General features: G+C 44.4%; 1 protein-coding gene across 1 annotated transcript; it reads left to right on the top strand.

The window, feature by feature from the left end:
• Positions 1–265: 265 nt before the first annotated feature.
• On the top strand, positions 266–13,970 carry TSPAN16 (tetraspanin 16). The gene is made up of 7 exons (XM_066612688.1): positions 266–322; positions 1,077–1,283; positions 4,622–4,696; positions 7,185–7,292; positions 9,426–9,554; positions 12,208–12,291; positions 13,911–13,970. Exons 1-7 carry the CDS (start codon positions 266–268, stop codon positions 13,968–13,970), a joined length of 720 nt encoding a protein of 239 aa, XP_066468785.1.
• The last annotated feature ends 1,489 nt before the right edge of the window (positions 13,971–15,459 follow it).

Here is a 15,459-nt window from a genome sequence, read left to right on the forward strand (position 1 = left end):
GAATAGAACCTAGACTTGTCTGAAGGCCTTCAAAAAGTGCAGTGGTGGTGAGAAGTTGGCTGTCCACATATATGCCTCCTAGCTATCCAAAGCAGGCTGCTGAGAGAAGTAGCAACTGGCTCAGAATTTAGCCCAAGCCAGCCTTATGTTTGCAATTGTCAACTATTCTGTGGTCTCTTTAACTGGATAACTATGAAGATGCTGCGCAATGGCTAAGCATGGAATTTGCTGCTCTCTTGGCTATCCCTGTTACAGGTGCAGAAAGATGGGGTGCTTCACCTTCTTGAAGATGATGATGTTTGTGTTCAACGGTGTGATATTTGTGAGTATGGAAGATGGACAGTCAAGCACACTGAGGGTGGGTAGAGCAATGGAGCAAGTGGATCGTCTGCATCCTTGCAGAAATGCATCATTGCAAGGTCATCTCTGTGCCACCAGAAGGTGTCCAGTATGAGCAAGCTTTGTCTCTATTTTCAGCATAGTAGCATTGATCATCCCAAATTGCACACTGTGGGACATTGTTGCAGCTGTAGTTGTGGGTGATGCCTTGACCTTGTACAGGGATGGCCAATGAAAGTCCACAGGCAGGACCCAGCCTGGTCTTTCCTAGACCCCAACATCTCTCTCTAGGATAGATTGGACACATGACACCATTTCACACCAGACAGGCAGCATTCTAATGTTTTGTCATGCCTTGCATTTACAATCCAATCTAGGTAGGGAGGCCAGGAAATTCCAGTTTTGCTTCTCTTATATGCCTATGCCCCTTTCACTAGTCAATTCCTTAAACCCAACAAGGGGGATGAACTCTACTGGGCATGGCTTCTGGAAAGAGGGGTGATGACAAGTGCCCCCCTACCCTGACTTAGACCAGCCCCTTCCTTGCTAAGGCTATCTCTGGCTGGTGTATCTACAAACAGCCTATCTAAGAACTGGCGGTGGGGGTGGGTGGGTAAGGTGTATGCATGTGTGTGTTGGGGGCAGTGTTTAAGATATCAGCTTTTCATTGCATTGTCAGGGCTTTCTAGCCTTGAATCAACCCCTTCTGACTCCTCGGCTTTCCCTTATCCACACAGCTGGGGGGTGCTGCTGTGCTGGGCGTCGGCATCTGGGTGAAGGTGGACAGCAAATCCTTTGTGAAGATCCTGGGAGCTGCAACTCCACAGTTGACGCAGCTGACTAACGTAGGCTACCTGTGCATCGGCATTGGCTGCTTCCTTCTCCTCATGGGCTTTTTGGGATGCTGGGGGGCTATGAAAGAAAGCAAATGCCTGCTGCTGCTGGTAGGTGCCCTAACAAAAGAAGGGGGAAGGGATATCAGCCTGGGTCAGGGCTCAAGTGTTCTAGAACTGCTCGCTGCCTGGGCTGGGGTCTTGCACATTTTCTGACATTGGGGCATGAAAGTTGTATTGCTCTGGTATCCTTATTATCCAACTCCTAGATAGGATCCCCCCCAGTGGAGGAGTTAACAAGGGGGAGAATAGGTTCTGGAGCAAGGTCTCCAGTCTCCCCTGTTTCTTTGGGTACAGGGGTCCTCCTAACTTTCATCTTAACAAGGTCAGCCCAAGACAGAGGCAGCACGCGAAATGGTTCTCCTCCTTACCCGATGATGTGCCAACCTCTGCTCCTCCCACTCTCCCACATTCTAGCTCAGCACTCTCCTTTTCTCCACCTTCCTTTTCCGATTCAGGGTGTGCAAGGAGGGGCAGTGGGAGCAAGTAGGCAGAGATAGGTGCCCCACCGCTACCAGTCTGCTGCCTGAGGTGGCCAGCTGGCCCTGTGGATAGGCTAGCCCTGACTCTCAGGTCAGTAACAGGCAAAGGGCTGGGCTTGATCTCATGATATGGCTAGTCACAGCTTTCCAGGCAAGAACAGTGCTCTATTCAATGAGGTGAAAGATATCAAGGAACACAGACAACTTCAGAAAAGGAAAATAAAAAGGCAGCCAAGCTTCTGATGTTTCTCTTTAACTCTGTGTCAAAAGCACTATGCCGAGCAGGTTCTAATATCTTAAGAAGTAATTAGGGCTAGGTTTCGTTATCTTGATATACAAGGACAGCTGTTCTGTAAGAAGAGTGTGAACCCTGACCTTTCCGATAGGCACAAAAGCCTCTTTTCAAAGAAGAAGCTAGGAAAGGTGGAGCTTGGTTTCTGGGACTCCAGGGTAACCAGCTCCAAGGAGGCTGAGTCAAGTTTAAGATATTGATTCAGCATCACCCACTGTTAGTAAGGCTCTATGGTCAGGGATAGAATTTCCTTTGAAGCTAGCATTAGCTTAGCGTGTTGATAGTCTGTATTTTATAAATTGCTTTTATTGATCTACGTGAAAAGCAGGATATACATCTCATAATTAATTTTTTATTGATTGATACTGGAATTTAATACCTCAAAAGACACAGAATCAGATTTAGTCTATAGATTATTTAGTGAATCAACATTAGAACCCAAAAGGTCTTTTCCATCATAAAATGACCTGTCCAACTCTTTATTCTTTGCCTTAGTTGGAATCCTATACATGTAATAAGATGGTAATTGGGAATAAGCTCCACTGAATAAAATGAGACTTACATCTGAGAAAACATGCATACAATTGCACTATTTCTCACCTGTGATAGGGATGGAAAACTACATTCACTACATTCCTTGAAGAATAGGGAATTCTCACCTATTCCCCTAATAGTTGTTGGTGAAACCAGACAATCTAGCCTTCTTGCAGCTTGCCAGCTTCAGTCATAAAGCTGGTATCTTCTAAGATTAAAGCCCTCATGGTTACAGAGCACATTTGCCTGCATGGCACAAGTTATTTGGGAAGGGCTCCGGGGGGGGGGGGCCCACTGGAATCTGGCTCGCAGGTCTATTCTTGACCAGTGACATGTTGCAAATCTCTCACATTCTATCTCAATATTTCAGTCTGTTAATGCATATTAATATGCATATTTAAAACAAATGCTACAAAAGTTGCTCAATTACATCTATAAAGGTACAATGACAATCATTACCTGCAGCAAGGATTTGCAACACTGTTTCTTGCTGCATGTTTCATTCTTACAGTAATTTATGCATGGAAACCATCTCACTAAAAAAATACTTGTTTTGTTTTCCTTTCTTAACACAAATACATTGTGTAAGTTGATTCATCAAAGTAAAATCCCATATCCTTTCATTCAGCAACCTCAGGGGCTTTCCCCTCTCCCTTATGGACTTTCCATAAAAATTACAGCAATTATCACTTCTATCAGTTCATACTCTTCAGTGCCTATTATTGTGTAATTCCCTTCCCTATGATCTTTGGACTACCTCCTTCCTTTTAAAGAACTTCCTACGCATATCTTTTTCTGCCATGCTTTTCCCAGCTTGTGGAGGAAGTAGACTGTCTACTGCTAAATATTATTCAGGATCACTGTGCTCCTCAAATGCCACGAAACTGCAGGGCTCATGTTTTGTGAAAGGGTGGAGGGAGATGCTCTGGCTCAGTTAGCTCAAAGACAGAGCAGCTGCTTTCCATGCGGAAGATCACAGGTTCTGTCCCTGATGTCTCCAGGTAGGGTTGAAAAAGAAGACCCCAAACTGTGTGGCTGCTGCTAATTGATGTGGACTGAGCTAAACAGGCCTAACACAGTATATATAAGGCACTGAAATAAAATCTTTGGCATGGAACACCCAAGGGTGTTTTGTGGCTTCTGTGGTCTATGGCCACATTTGGTTAAATGGGAAGGTGGTGCTATCCAGTTGGAGTAGATGGAATCCTCTAAATGGTTGGCAACCTTCAGTCTCGAAAGACTATGGTATAAGCCTACAGCACCCAGTATTCCCAGGCAGTCTCCCATCCAAGTACTAACCAGGCCTGACCCTGCTTAGCTTTTGAGATCAGATGAGATCGGGCATGTGCAGGGTAACAGGAATCCTCTAATGCACCAGCAAAGGAACTGCAACAAAGAGAACTGTCTTCAGAGGAGCACTAGCTTTGGCCATACCAGACAGCCTCAGGTCAAGGTCTGCACAAGCTCTCACAAGACTGGTGAAACACTTTCTATCCTCAACGCATTCCTTTGACAGGCTCACTCCCCTTTAGAAGCAGAGACTTTAGAGTTCTGGCTACTCTGTTCTGTGGAGCAAGGGGGTTTTCAAGAGATGATTTCCCCTCTGAGGAAGATGTTGCCACCAGTATTCCTGTGGTCATCAATCATAGAGAAGAATGACAGTGCACAAGTTAAATGGACGCCCATTGGATCATATAACCATTACAGTAGAATGCTGTTACTCCAGGGGGGAAAAGGTGTACAAGAGATCAGTATTGGAGCCAACTATATGCTGCTGCTTTGAGCCTCATTAGTTAGGGAATAGGTTTGACCTGGACTCTTCTGGAATAGCATCAGTTTCCAGGTGTTGACTAAAAGTAACTAGAGAGTTTAACAGCTTGCTGGCATTACACAATGTGGGGGAGGAGGGAAAACTCCAAGAATAGCTTCAGTCCGAGTTGAAAACCCTAAGAAGGAAGTGGAGATTTCCTCAGAGCCCAGAGTCCTTAGGCTTAAGGCTTTGGCTGTGGGCAACCTCCACAGAACCTATAGTCCCCAGGCTGTGGCTGTGGCTGTCACATGCTGTCTTTTTCTGTTTCCAGTTCTTTGTGGTCGTCCTGATTGTCTTCATAGTAGAAGTGTCAGGAGCTGTTGTGGTGCTGGCTTTCTCTGCTGTGGTAAGTCAACAGTAGCATGTGGGCTCGGTGAAGACTGTGGCTTCTGACATCCAGGTTGTGCAGCAACAGGAACCTGACTGGACTTGCAGACTGAGTTGTTTGAAATACCAGTGGGAGGCAATGTCACTGAATTTGTACAGCTGCCACTTTGGATGTTCCAAGTGTCCTTTGAAAAACTCTAGAGTGGTAGCTCTGTTAGGGCCTAATCCTATCCAACTTTCCAGCACCGGTGCAACCACAATGCAGGAGACCTCTGTGAATGCCTCCCCATTACAGGAAGCAGTGCATACCCCTTTGGCACAGCTGCACCGGCACTGGAAAATTGGATAGGGTTGGACCCTAAGTCTGTTGCAGCAAAAACAACAGAGAAACCTATAGTTCCAGAAAGACAAGTAAACGCATTGTAGCACTGGGTTTCCATTTGACCTGTTGGAGTGATGTGTCACAACTGCCTCTTGCACTGTTGAACATTACGATCGCACCTTGTAAGAACATGTTTGTGGGTTGACCTGTTTGTGGGTTGGTGTACAGGGTCGGTATCAGAAGCTGATGAGGTTGGGCTCTGGCCAAGAGCCCATGGGTCCCCCTGGGCCAACTAAAGAACCCCTGAAGCCTTTCAAAGTAGAATGCAATAGCACAAGTCACTCAACTGAGCAATTTGTGCCATTGGTACCTTATTCTGTCTTCCTGAGCAACTTGTGCCATTGCTGCATTGTCCCACCCATCCCATCTGCAATTGGCCTTCCTCAGAGGTAATGATGAAGGCCGCTTAGGCACCCCTCCCTTAACGCCACTGGAGTGCTGAGAAGGGGCATCCTCTGATCATTCTGGTTCTTTTCCCTAACCTGTCCCGGTCAGGCAAAGGAAGTGGACCCAGCTTGGAGGGTGCCCCTCCCTCAGTGCTGCCAAAGCGCTGAAGAAGGGGCATCTTTGAATAGTCTGATAACTCCATGTGTGTGTGCATGCATGTGCACAGTATGTGCTTTTGGACATGCAAGCACCAGGGAGGGGTAGGCCCAGATCAGATCTTGACCTGGAGGCAGGGATGGCCCAACCATGAGGCAACTTGAAATAGTCACATGGGGTGCCACCCTTGGAGGGGTGGTGAACAGATGAGCCCATCTCTCTACCATACTCTCCAGTCTACCACTGGGTGCAAGTCAGAAGAGGATCATAGCAGTGGCAGCCAAGAAAGATGGGGTAAAAAGCAAACCACCATGGCTCCAAATTACTACTCTCAGCCTGCCTGGTGTTTATGAATTTGCAGTTTGGAACTCGCCCACCTCCTTTAGTTTACTTATAAAGAATGTGGCATGCACAGTCCCTGCTTTGTGCCTTTCCTGTCTGCAATAAGGATGAACAGGAGATGCTGGGTTTGCATACACATCCAGACACAGCAGTAGACAGGGGATTCAGGTGGCACAGGGGCCTAGCACTGCCCCTGGCTGGGTGCCACATAGACCTTGATGCCAGCCTTGTGTATGTGTACATAAATATACACCTACATACGTCTGCCAATTGATAAAACATTCTGTGCATCTGGTCCAAGTGGCCTCTGGTTCATGCAATTTTATACCACAATCAATGTGTCAATCTTTAAGGCGGCACAAGACTGTCTTCTGAAAGAATTTCAAGCCTCTGTGGCTTGCAGTAGGGGTGAAGATGATAGGCAGCGGGTAGCAGATAAAGCTGACATTAGGAATAAGATTGGGAAAATGCATTGGCATATAGAATATTGATTTCAGCTTGTTTAAGAATCAGGTTGATGTGTCTTAAGCCATGACACCCACTCTCAATACAACAAATGCATATTCTCTTTTCCAAAAGAATTTCATTTTCAAAGGGAATTTGGTTTGCTATTGCTATCTTACTTGAAACACAAACACACACACACACACACACACACACACACACACACACACATCATTAGAACAAAAGTATTAATGAATGAACCACTTCTTGATCTACTGCCTGGTCTCTCCCCACTCCTTCAGCCATTTTTCCTCTAGGTTCCCTTCTCAGTCCATTTCATAGCCCTCTGTGTCCCAGGTTTATCCAGCTCCCCTGCTTTCTTTGAGCTTTTGCCCTACAACAACATCCAATTTTTCCTGCCCTATACCCTGTATAATATTTTCTTCAGGTCAAATTTATCTTTCACTTCTAGTACAGAAGTTGAATTTTTTTGCCCCCAACATTCTCTTGCATTTACATTTACTGTCACCATTTAACATGTTTGTAAACATTCCATGACATCATTGCAATTTATCCAGTGCTGGAAAGGTTGGTCACAGGTGAGAAGCAGACAGGCAACATCTTTAACCTATTACGGGCACAATCCTAACCAGGTCTACTCAGAAGTAAGTTCTATTTTGTTCAATGGGGCTTTCTCTCAGGAAAGTGTGGTTAGGATTGCAGCCTACTTAAAGGATAGGTGGAAGAAAGTCCTTTAAAGTTATGAGTTACTTACAGAGTTGTCTCCTGAATCCAGGCAGATATATTTATAGACTATTTGAAAAACTGGGCCTTGAAGACGTTAAAGGAGGACTACGGGAATCAAGAGGACATCACAGCCATATGGGACACCACAATGAGAGAGGTGACAATATCCAATTTCTAATCATATTGTTAGAAGTAGATTTCTCCTTAAGGCTTGCTTCCACAGCAGAGGTTTTGAAGGAGTTTGGAGCACCTCTGGAAGTGCTGCTACAAAGAAGGGGCTCCAACCCTCCAGGATTGGCCTGGGTCTCCAGGACTCTACATCAATCTCAAAATGACTACTGAAAGCAAATCTGGAGATTTTAACAGGGCCTCTCTGTTTAAATGACATTACATCATATATTTGATTTGCTATGTGCTATATATATTTGCTATTTGCTATATATATTTGATTTGCATATATTTGAACTACTTTGTGAACGCTTTTGCTGAAAAAACTATATATCAGCATTCTTATTAATAATAAAAAGAAGATGAGGCAAACATAAGATAGCACTGCTTCATCCATGGCAGGTGGGGTGGGGGTCTCTCCCTGGGTTCAGGTCCAGCAGAGATATGATGAATGTCCTCTTCTTCCCCCATTTTTGCCTATGTCTCATTGTTTCAAACACTTCAGAAGTTCAGAAGCTCTTGGGATACAGTATTTTTTTACCCTTTGACTGCCTAGTGAGTTCTGTGCTGTACTGTGAGGTTTGGTTTGAAATGCTGTTATCAGCCAGCCCTGTGCTTTTGTGCATTCAGGGTCCTTCTCCCTGCCTAGAGTAGGTAAGCCTCTACTGAGACTGGCATCTGCCTCCTGATTGGGCAATCAAATCTGTCTGTCTGGTAAAGGGGTGGAATGGAGTGGCCAGTTGGGTTCCACCTATTTAGTCAGGTAACTCTATTGCCTCACACCTACCAACAGGTTACTTAGGTTTAAGCGCATGGATCCTTGTACAGTATGTGTTTCTGTTAGGTCTGCCATGATATCTAGTACTGGTTTGCAGGAGGCATATCTACTTACTGTCTAGTAACTGCAGTGACCAGGATACCTGGGACAATGAAAGTAGCTAGCAATAGGTACTGTATTCCTAGCTAGACAAGTTCAGGAAGATGATTTTGTTTTGTTTGCTCTTCTTTACTCCCAGCCAACCTGTCGACTTCACCAATTTAGCTATGCATTGGGGTTTTGTATGCTTTGCTCTGGAGTGGCATCCCAGCTCTATCTACTGTTACTAGTGATTATATCCATTGGCTCAAATGCTTGAGTTCCTCCAACTAAGTTCAGGCATTTTCCATCAGCCTGCTTGCACTTTTTTTCTAGCCCCCCTTCCCATTTTTCTAGCCCCCTCTTCCCACTTTTGGATTTTTAACAAATCATGTATTTTTTGACCCTTTGACTGTCTAGTTAGTTCTGTGCTGTACTGTGAGGGTTCTCCCCCCCCAGACAACAACCCCCCCTTTGTCTAGCCTCTTTCGACTGGGATGGTGGCAGAGGATAGTATTACCAATTTTCCACCCCATTCAACTGTTGATCCCTAAAAAGGGAAAGCGGAGAGCAGGAACATTTGCATGAATGCTAACCACTAGGACATACTTCCTTGGTCAGACTGCCTTCCTCTGGTACCTTCCCTGACAAAAGGTCAGCTGCTTAGAGCCAGATGGAGCCCTAAGAGAATCAGCAAACAGTCCATGCATAGCAGGCTGAACAAAGTCCAGAATTCAAAAATGGAATAGTGGTGTATTGCTAACATATTCTTGCCACTGTGCAAATGTCATCAGTAATTCAGATCTCCAAAATCCACAGAGAAATTTAGGCAGGGAGAATGACATTAGCATCTCTTCCTAAGATACCAGGCACAATTTATTGCGACGTCTCTGTTGAAATGAATCCATGCTCTTGTACAATTGATTCTGAACCTCAGAGCATGTGCCACCAGAGACAATTGGACCCATAGTATCTTCATGCTCCCAGGGTCAGCCCAGACCCTCCTGGCATTTTAGGCAACATACCAAATGCACCCCCCTTCATCCAGCAGTACGTCAACAGCTGCCTCTGTTCTTCCTCCTCAAAAAGGAGAGAAATGGAATGGAAGAGGAAGTGTGGAGGAAAGGAGAGCAGTGGTCTAGCTCTGGTGTTGCCATGTGTCATCCTAGCATCACCCTGTTATGCAAAATCTTCTTTAGCTACTGTCTCACCTGTAGGTGTAACACAAAATGACTGCTATAAACAAGTTGGATCTCTGTGTTCTAGCTGAGTTGCTGTGGATTCCACAACTACACAGATTTCAGCAATTCTACCTACCTAAAAGTGAAGCAGAAATATCCAGCTGCTTGCTGTAAAACCAACAAAGAGTGCCAGGAATCTGAAGTAAAGGAGAAGGTAACTTGCCTTTCAAGGATCCCAAACAGTGCAATCCGATGCATGTCTCCTCAGAAGTAAGGCCACAAATTCAATGGGACTGACTTCCAGGAAAGTGGGTATAGGATTGCAGCCTAAGTCACATTTTACTAGTCATAACATGGGTTACTTAAACCCAGGCTCATAAAATCAAACCCAGTCTCATACACTTTGATGGGTGAGAGAAGCCCAAACATTTTGAGTCAAATATGGCCGATCTAGAAAATGTTAAGTAAAAAATCAGAGTGAGTAATTCTCCTCTAACATTAGATAGAAGCAGAAACAATATATTGGTAGGTGAGAACAGGGAACATTAGGATCAGGAGAGAGGTTACAGTGTTTTCTGTTATGCTGAAGTTGGAATATATATGAAGTTGCTTCAGAATGAGTCAGGCCATTAAGAACATAAGAACGGCCCCTCTGGATCAGGCCATAGGCCCATCTAGTCCAGCTTCCTGTATCTCACAGCAGCCCACCAAATGCCCCAGGGAGCACACCAGATAACAAGAGACCTCATCCTGGTGCCCTCCCTTGCATCTGGCATTCTGACATAGCCCATTTCTAAAATCAGGAGGTTGTACATGCACATCATGGCTTGTAACCAGTAATGGATTTTTCCTCCAGAAACTTGTCCAATCCCCTTTTAAAGGCGTCCAGGCCAGACGCCATCACCACATCCTGTGGCAAGGAGTTCCACAGAACAACTGCATGCTGAGTAAAGAAATATTTTCTTTTGTCTGTTCTAACTCTCCCAACACTCAATTTTAGCGGATGTCCCCTGGTTCTGGTGTTATGTGAGAGTGTAAAGAGCATCTCCCTATCCACTCTGTCCATCCCCTGCATAATTTTGTATGTCTCAATCATGTCCCCCCTCAGGCGCCTCTTTTCTAGGCTGAAGAGGCCCAAACGCCGTAGCCTTTCCTTGTAAGGAAGGTGCCCCAGCCCCGTAATCATCTTAGTCGCTCTTTTGCACCTTTTCCATTTCCACTATGTCTTTTTTGAGATGCGGCGACCAGAACTGGACACAATACTCCAGGTGTGGCCTTACCATCGATTTGTACAACGGCATTATAACACTAGCTGTTTTGTTCTCAATACCTTTCCTAATGATCCCAAGCATAGAATTGGTCTTCTTTACTGCCACCACACATTGGGTCGACACTTTCATCAACCTGTCCACCACCACCCTGAGATCTCTCTCCTGATCTGTCACAGACAGCTCAGAACCCATCAGCCTATATCAGGCCATTAGTCTATCCAGTGCAGGGTTTCAGGCAGGGGGCTTTCCCAGCCCTGTCTGGAGGTGCTAGCAATTAAAACTGGAACATAAGAATCAGGCAAAGGGCCCATCTAGTCCAGCTTCCTGTATCTCACAGGTGCTTCTATGAGCACAAAGACAACATGATAAATATATCCTGTTACCATCCCTGTACCTGGCATTCAGAGATAGGCTACTTCTTAAAACCCAGAGGTTGCATATCGTCATTGTGGCTTGTAACCCGTGATGGACTTTTCTTCCCTAAATCTGTGCAATTCTCATTTAAAGGCATCTATGGTTATAAAGGTTATCTATAAAGGGTTATCACAATATCCTGTGGCAAGTAGTTCCCCATATTAATTACATGGGAACTTTGGCGCGTAAAGCTGGTGCTGTACTCAAAGCTATGGCTCTTCCCCTATATTATTGGGAAGTTGGTTTCCATCCAGCTAGAATGAGGAGGGAAAGGGGCTCAAGGAAGGAATCTTAAACATGCTTATTGGGGTGCAAGTCCCAATGAATCTGGTAGATTATAACTGCAAAACACATTAATTGTACTGCTGCATGGAACTGAATGTGATGATCCAAGGGAGTGCTTGATTCTAAACGATTTATTGATTATTTGTGGTAATGCACTCCAAAGATCATTCCACAGATTCAGAGTACATATTCAGTATAATTGTGGGAGTACAACTCCCCCCAGGGCACTGTTATATGTATACTTTTTCAGGCAAACAAAGGAGATAGTTGGATACTAGAATTCAGATTCTAAGGCTGCAATCCTGTGCATGTTTACCTGGGAGTAAGTTCCACTGAACTCAATGAGACATACTTCTGAGTAGACATGCATAGTATTGGGCTGTAATATGCATGTTGTTTGGGCCCTAAGGCCAACATGTCTCCCCATTTTTAACAGTATAGAACCTTTGCACAGCCAATTTAATCTACCAAATCTAAGTTTAATCTTCTAAACAAAGCCTCAGTGCTTTTAATGATAAAGTAAAGACATTTTTGGAGAGAGAAAATATATACATCAGGGTACACTCCTCTGCATGTTTACTCAGAAGTAAGTCCTATCATGTTTGATGGAGCTTACTTTCAGGAAAGTGTGCACAGCTTTGCAGTCTCTAACTGTTTAGAAGGGCCCTATTATTTTTTTTCATTATGCCCCCATTTTTACTATGAAGACAGTGTGTCCAATGACAAGTTCATGGGCTTGCATCTGCTGGCAATGTAGATCAAAGAGTGCTGTTTTAATGACATCACACATTTAAAGAATGTTATTTTTGGTTAACATGGAAATGGTATGAGGAGGAGAAAGAAGAGCATCATATCTGAAACACCTTTTGCTACCTAATGTCTCTATGTCATTTGCAGGGCTGCCTGCTTAAAGTCCAGACATTCCTAAACCAGCATGGGAAGATTGTTGGAGGGGTAGCTCTAGGGATTGGCGTTCTTGAGGTAAATGCTCACTTCTTATGCACCTCTCCTTCCATAGAAATTTATTCACTTTTTTAATCACATGGGGTTAATAAAATGGGGTCTATGAACCAGCACCAAGACCATCACCCACCCTGGAAAGGCCGCCTCACTCATCCTACTGTCTGCTTTGATCAGGCCCTTTGGGAGCTCTTTTCACATCATAGTTATGACTGAATATTTCATCCTTTGTGCCAATTGAGCAGATGCAGACTGTGAGCTCAGGAAACTATCCACATGACTGGAGATTATTTCCTGCACTAAAAGGAATCACATCACCCCTGATCTTAAGGGACATCTTTAGGCTATGTTGCAACATGCTGGCACCTTGAATATATTGCTGGAGAATTGTCAATATGCACGATCCAGCTTACACTTCCTAGGTGGAAGAATGATGGACCATATATGAAAACTAGTCCCAAAAGTTCTAAAATTTTCTCCTCAAATGAGTTTTGAGCAAGACTCTTTCAGGGTGAAGACAATTTTGGAACAGTAAGTGGCAATTCTTGCATTCAGATCAAAATGTCCCTTTCTTGTCCAGGGTTGCAGGGGGTAATTCTGCAAGACTAAAGCAAAACCAAGCTGTGTACAAAGATGGTTATCCTCCCCCCCCCCCCGCTGTTTTAAGTGTTCCCCTCCCTTTTTAAAAGCAAGTCTGTAAGTGGTACTTTCAAACATTAAAAAAAATGACATCCCACCTGAATGATGAGGGAGGGGCAAGTCAGCTGAGCCAGCATTTCATTTGCTGACATGCATGCCTGTCATTTTGATTGCAAAATCAAGCTCACCCCAAGGCTCAAGGATGTGCTCTGAGCTCCATGTGATGCTGTGTCTGCCTCCACTCTCACGGTAATGCTGTTCCTACTTCCTTGAGTGGTGGAAGATTTTTCAGGGCTTAGGATCGTTGACTAAATATGGTTCCAGATTTTAAATCCTGGTAATCTGAGGCATTTCTTTGCAAATTGGGGAGCTTAATGAGATTGCTCCAGCTGATTTTATTTAATGATGAAATAAAAATGGCTGCAGACATGTGACCAGAAACTTCAAATTCTGCTTTCCATATAGAAGATGACAATATGTCTGCTAACACTGATTCTGTTCAGAAATCATCTGGTGGGAATAGTAAAGGAATGGGCATATAAAGAGGATACCCATGGAGGAGAGGGCAAGCCATAATGGAGGGCTGGCTAGCCATGTGGAGTAGCAAGGACCCCCCCCCCTTTGGGGTTGTTGCTCCCTCCATCCTTCCACACTCAGCAGAAAATTACCTGGATGTTTTCAAGCATATCTTCACAGAAGATAAGCCATATAGGTCTATACTGGGTTCTTTTTTAAATTCAGATTCTCCTCCAGAACTCCTTTATAAATTCTGCATAGGCAGATTAATGAAAAAGCAAGAATGAATGCCCCAGGGGATATTGATCAGGCTCTGTGTGAGCTCTTATGCCACACAACCTATGAGTCAGACTATGTAAGTGTATGGGAAATGTTACTGTTTCAGGGAGAGACAGAGATATGGTAAAACAGCACTCAAGGTGTTTCAATGAATCCCAGGGAGTCTTGTGTAAGACACTAAACTGTCTTGTTCTCTCCTTCCTTAGCTGGCTGCCATGGCTGTCTCCTTGATGCTGTTTAGTCAGATTAAGACTACAAGTTCCTGAAGGAAGGTGTTTTGCTTCTACTGACAATCTCTGCACTGGCACTGAAAGAGGCCTGCCATCAGAACATCCTTATTCACTGATCAAATGAGGGTATTACCTTTTTCTGGATCAGCACGGTTAGGAGCTCTTGCTCTTCTTCACTCATTATCAGTAATTAAATCACAATCATTTTTAAAATTCCATTATTTAAAAATAGTACCTATTCAATAGCTTATGCTTTCTCTTGACAAGGCAACTTGAAAACACAGAAAATAAACCTGTTGAGTTGTGTATCTTCCACTCCTTTCCCTTTGCAGGAGGATTTATCCAGGGCAGTTTTTACAGGGTTAGGTTCCTTTGGGCACACTGAAGACGCATCTTTGTAACAACACTTATTGCCAAGCATAATGGCTTACACCACAATGCTGTACCTGATTACTCAGAAGTAAGTCTCACTGTATTCAGTGAGACTTGTTCTCAGGTGTTTAGGATTGCAGGCTTAGTGGGCATTTTGGGAGTGCAGAAGCCAGGGCTGCCCAAGTCCTTTTCACACTGTCACCTCTTACATGGTGATGTGCCAGTCCCTGCTTCTCCTGCTCTCTGGATGGAAAGAGAGAAACAGAGTGGAAGAGGAAGTGTGGAAGAGAGTAGAATGGTATGGTCTCTAGCCCAAGCCCACCACTCTCTTCTCCTCCATACTTCTCAGTAATACCCACCCTGGCAAGGTGGGCATGACTCAAGGTACATACCACATGGGAACATGACTTGTGTGGATCTGTTCTTCTGATATAGTAGGGGCGTTCTTGTTTTTACTGAGTAACTGCTAGGGCTCTAAGCTTTAATCAGCTTAATTGATAGTCAGCCCTGGCTTTAGATGATTCAACAGTGGCAGCCAATTTTAAGCAGCGAGACTGTGAGTTAAAGATAGATGTGTTTATTTTGTTGAGACTGTTTTGATTCTGCCAGAGACCAGCTGCCATTTCCAGAAAAGTAGCTCAAGGACCTTATTCTTTGATCATGGCTGCAGTCAGAAAAGGACTTTGGCTAAATTTTGCAGAGATAGGAATGAGGCAGGAATGCATGGGAGAATGACTGATCAGGACTGAAGCACAGTGGGAAGAAGCTGGAACACAAAGGACGGAAGACAGACAACTTTACTGCCTCCATAAACAACCTTAGCAGGGACAGGTTCCCTTGGATAGAACAAACTTCCCAGAACATGCAGTTCTCACAAAACCAATATGATCGGAAAACCGAGGACCCGTGCAAGAAGGACAGAAACATACTGGCCACCTGCACTTTTGATAACACGGTGCTGCTCTTTGTCTTGATACCACCCAAAGCTAGATATTATGGAGAAGTGGAAAATTCTAGTTCATGTCAACCCCAGACCAAGTGATAGGAGGTTAAAGTAGAGGAGGAGCCTTGAGAACAGAGCCTGTTCCACGGGGAAGAACAAACTGCCCCAGACAAGGAGGTAAAAGATGAACCCAGAGAATGGATGGGGCTT

The sequence above is a fragment of the Tiliqua scincoides genome, chromosome 2, assembly GCF_035046505.1.
Source record: "Tiliqua scincoides isolate rTilSci1 chromosome 2, rTilSci1.hap2, whole genome shotgun sequence".
Lineage (NCBI taxonomy): Eukaryota > Metazoa > Chordata > Lepidosauria > Squamata > Scincidae > Tiliqua > Tiliqua scincoides.

Coding starts and splice junctions, on each gene's coding strand:
- TSPAN16 (XM_066612688.1), top strand. CDS start 266: ATGGGGTGCTTCACCTTCTTGAAGATGATGATGTTTGTGTTCAACGGT. Junction 1,284..4,621: donor GCAAATGCCTGCTGCTGCTG/GTAGGTGCCCTA, acceptor TTCTGTTTCCAG/TTCTTTGTGGTCGTCCTGAT. Junction 9,555..12,207: donor AATCTGAAGTAAAGGAGAAG/GTAACTTGCCTT, acceptor TGTCATTTGCAG/GGCTGCCTGCTTAAAGTCCA.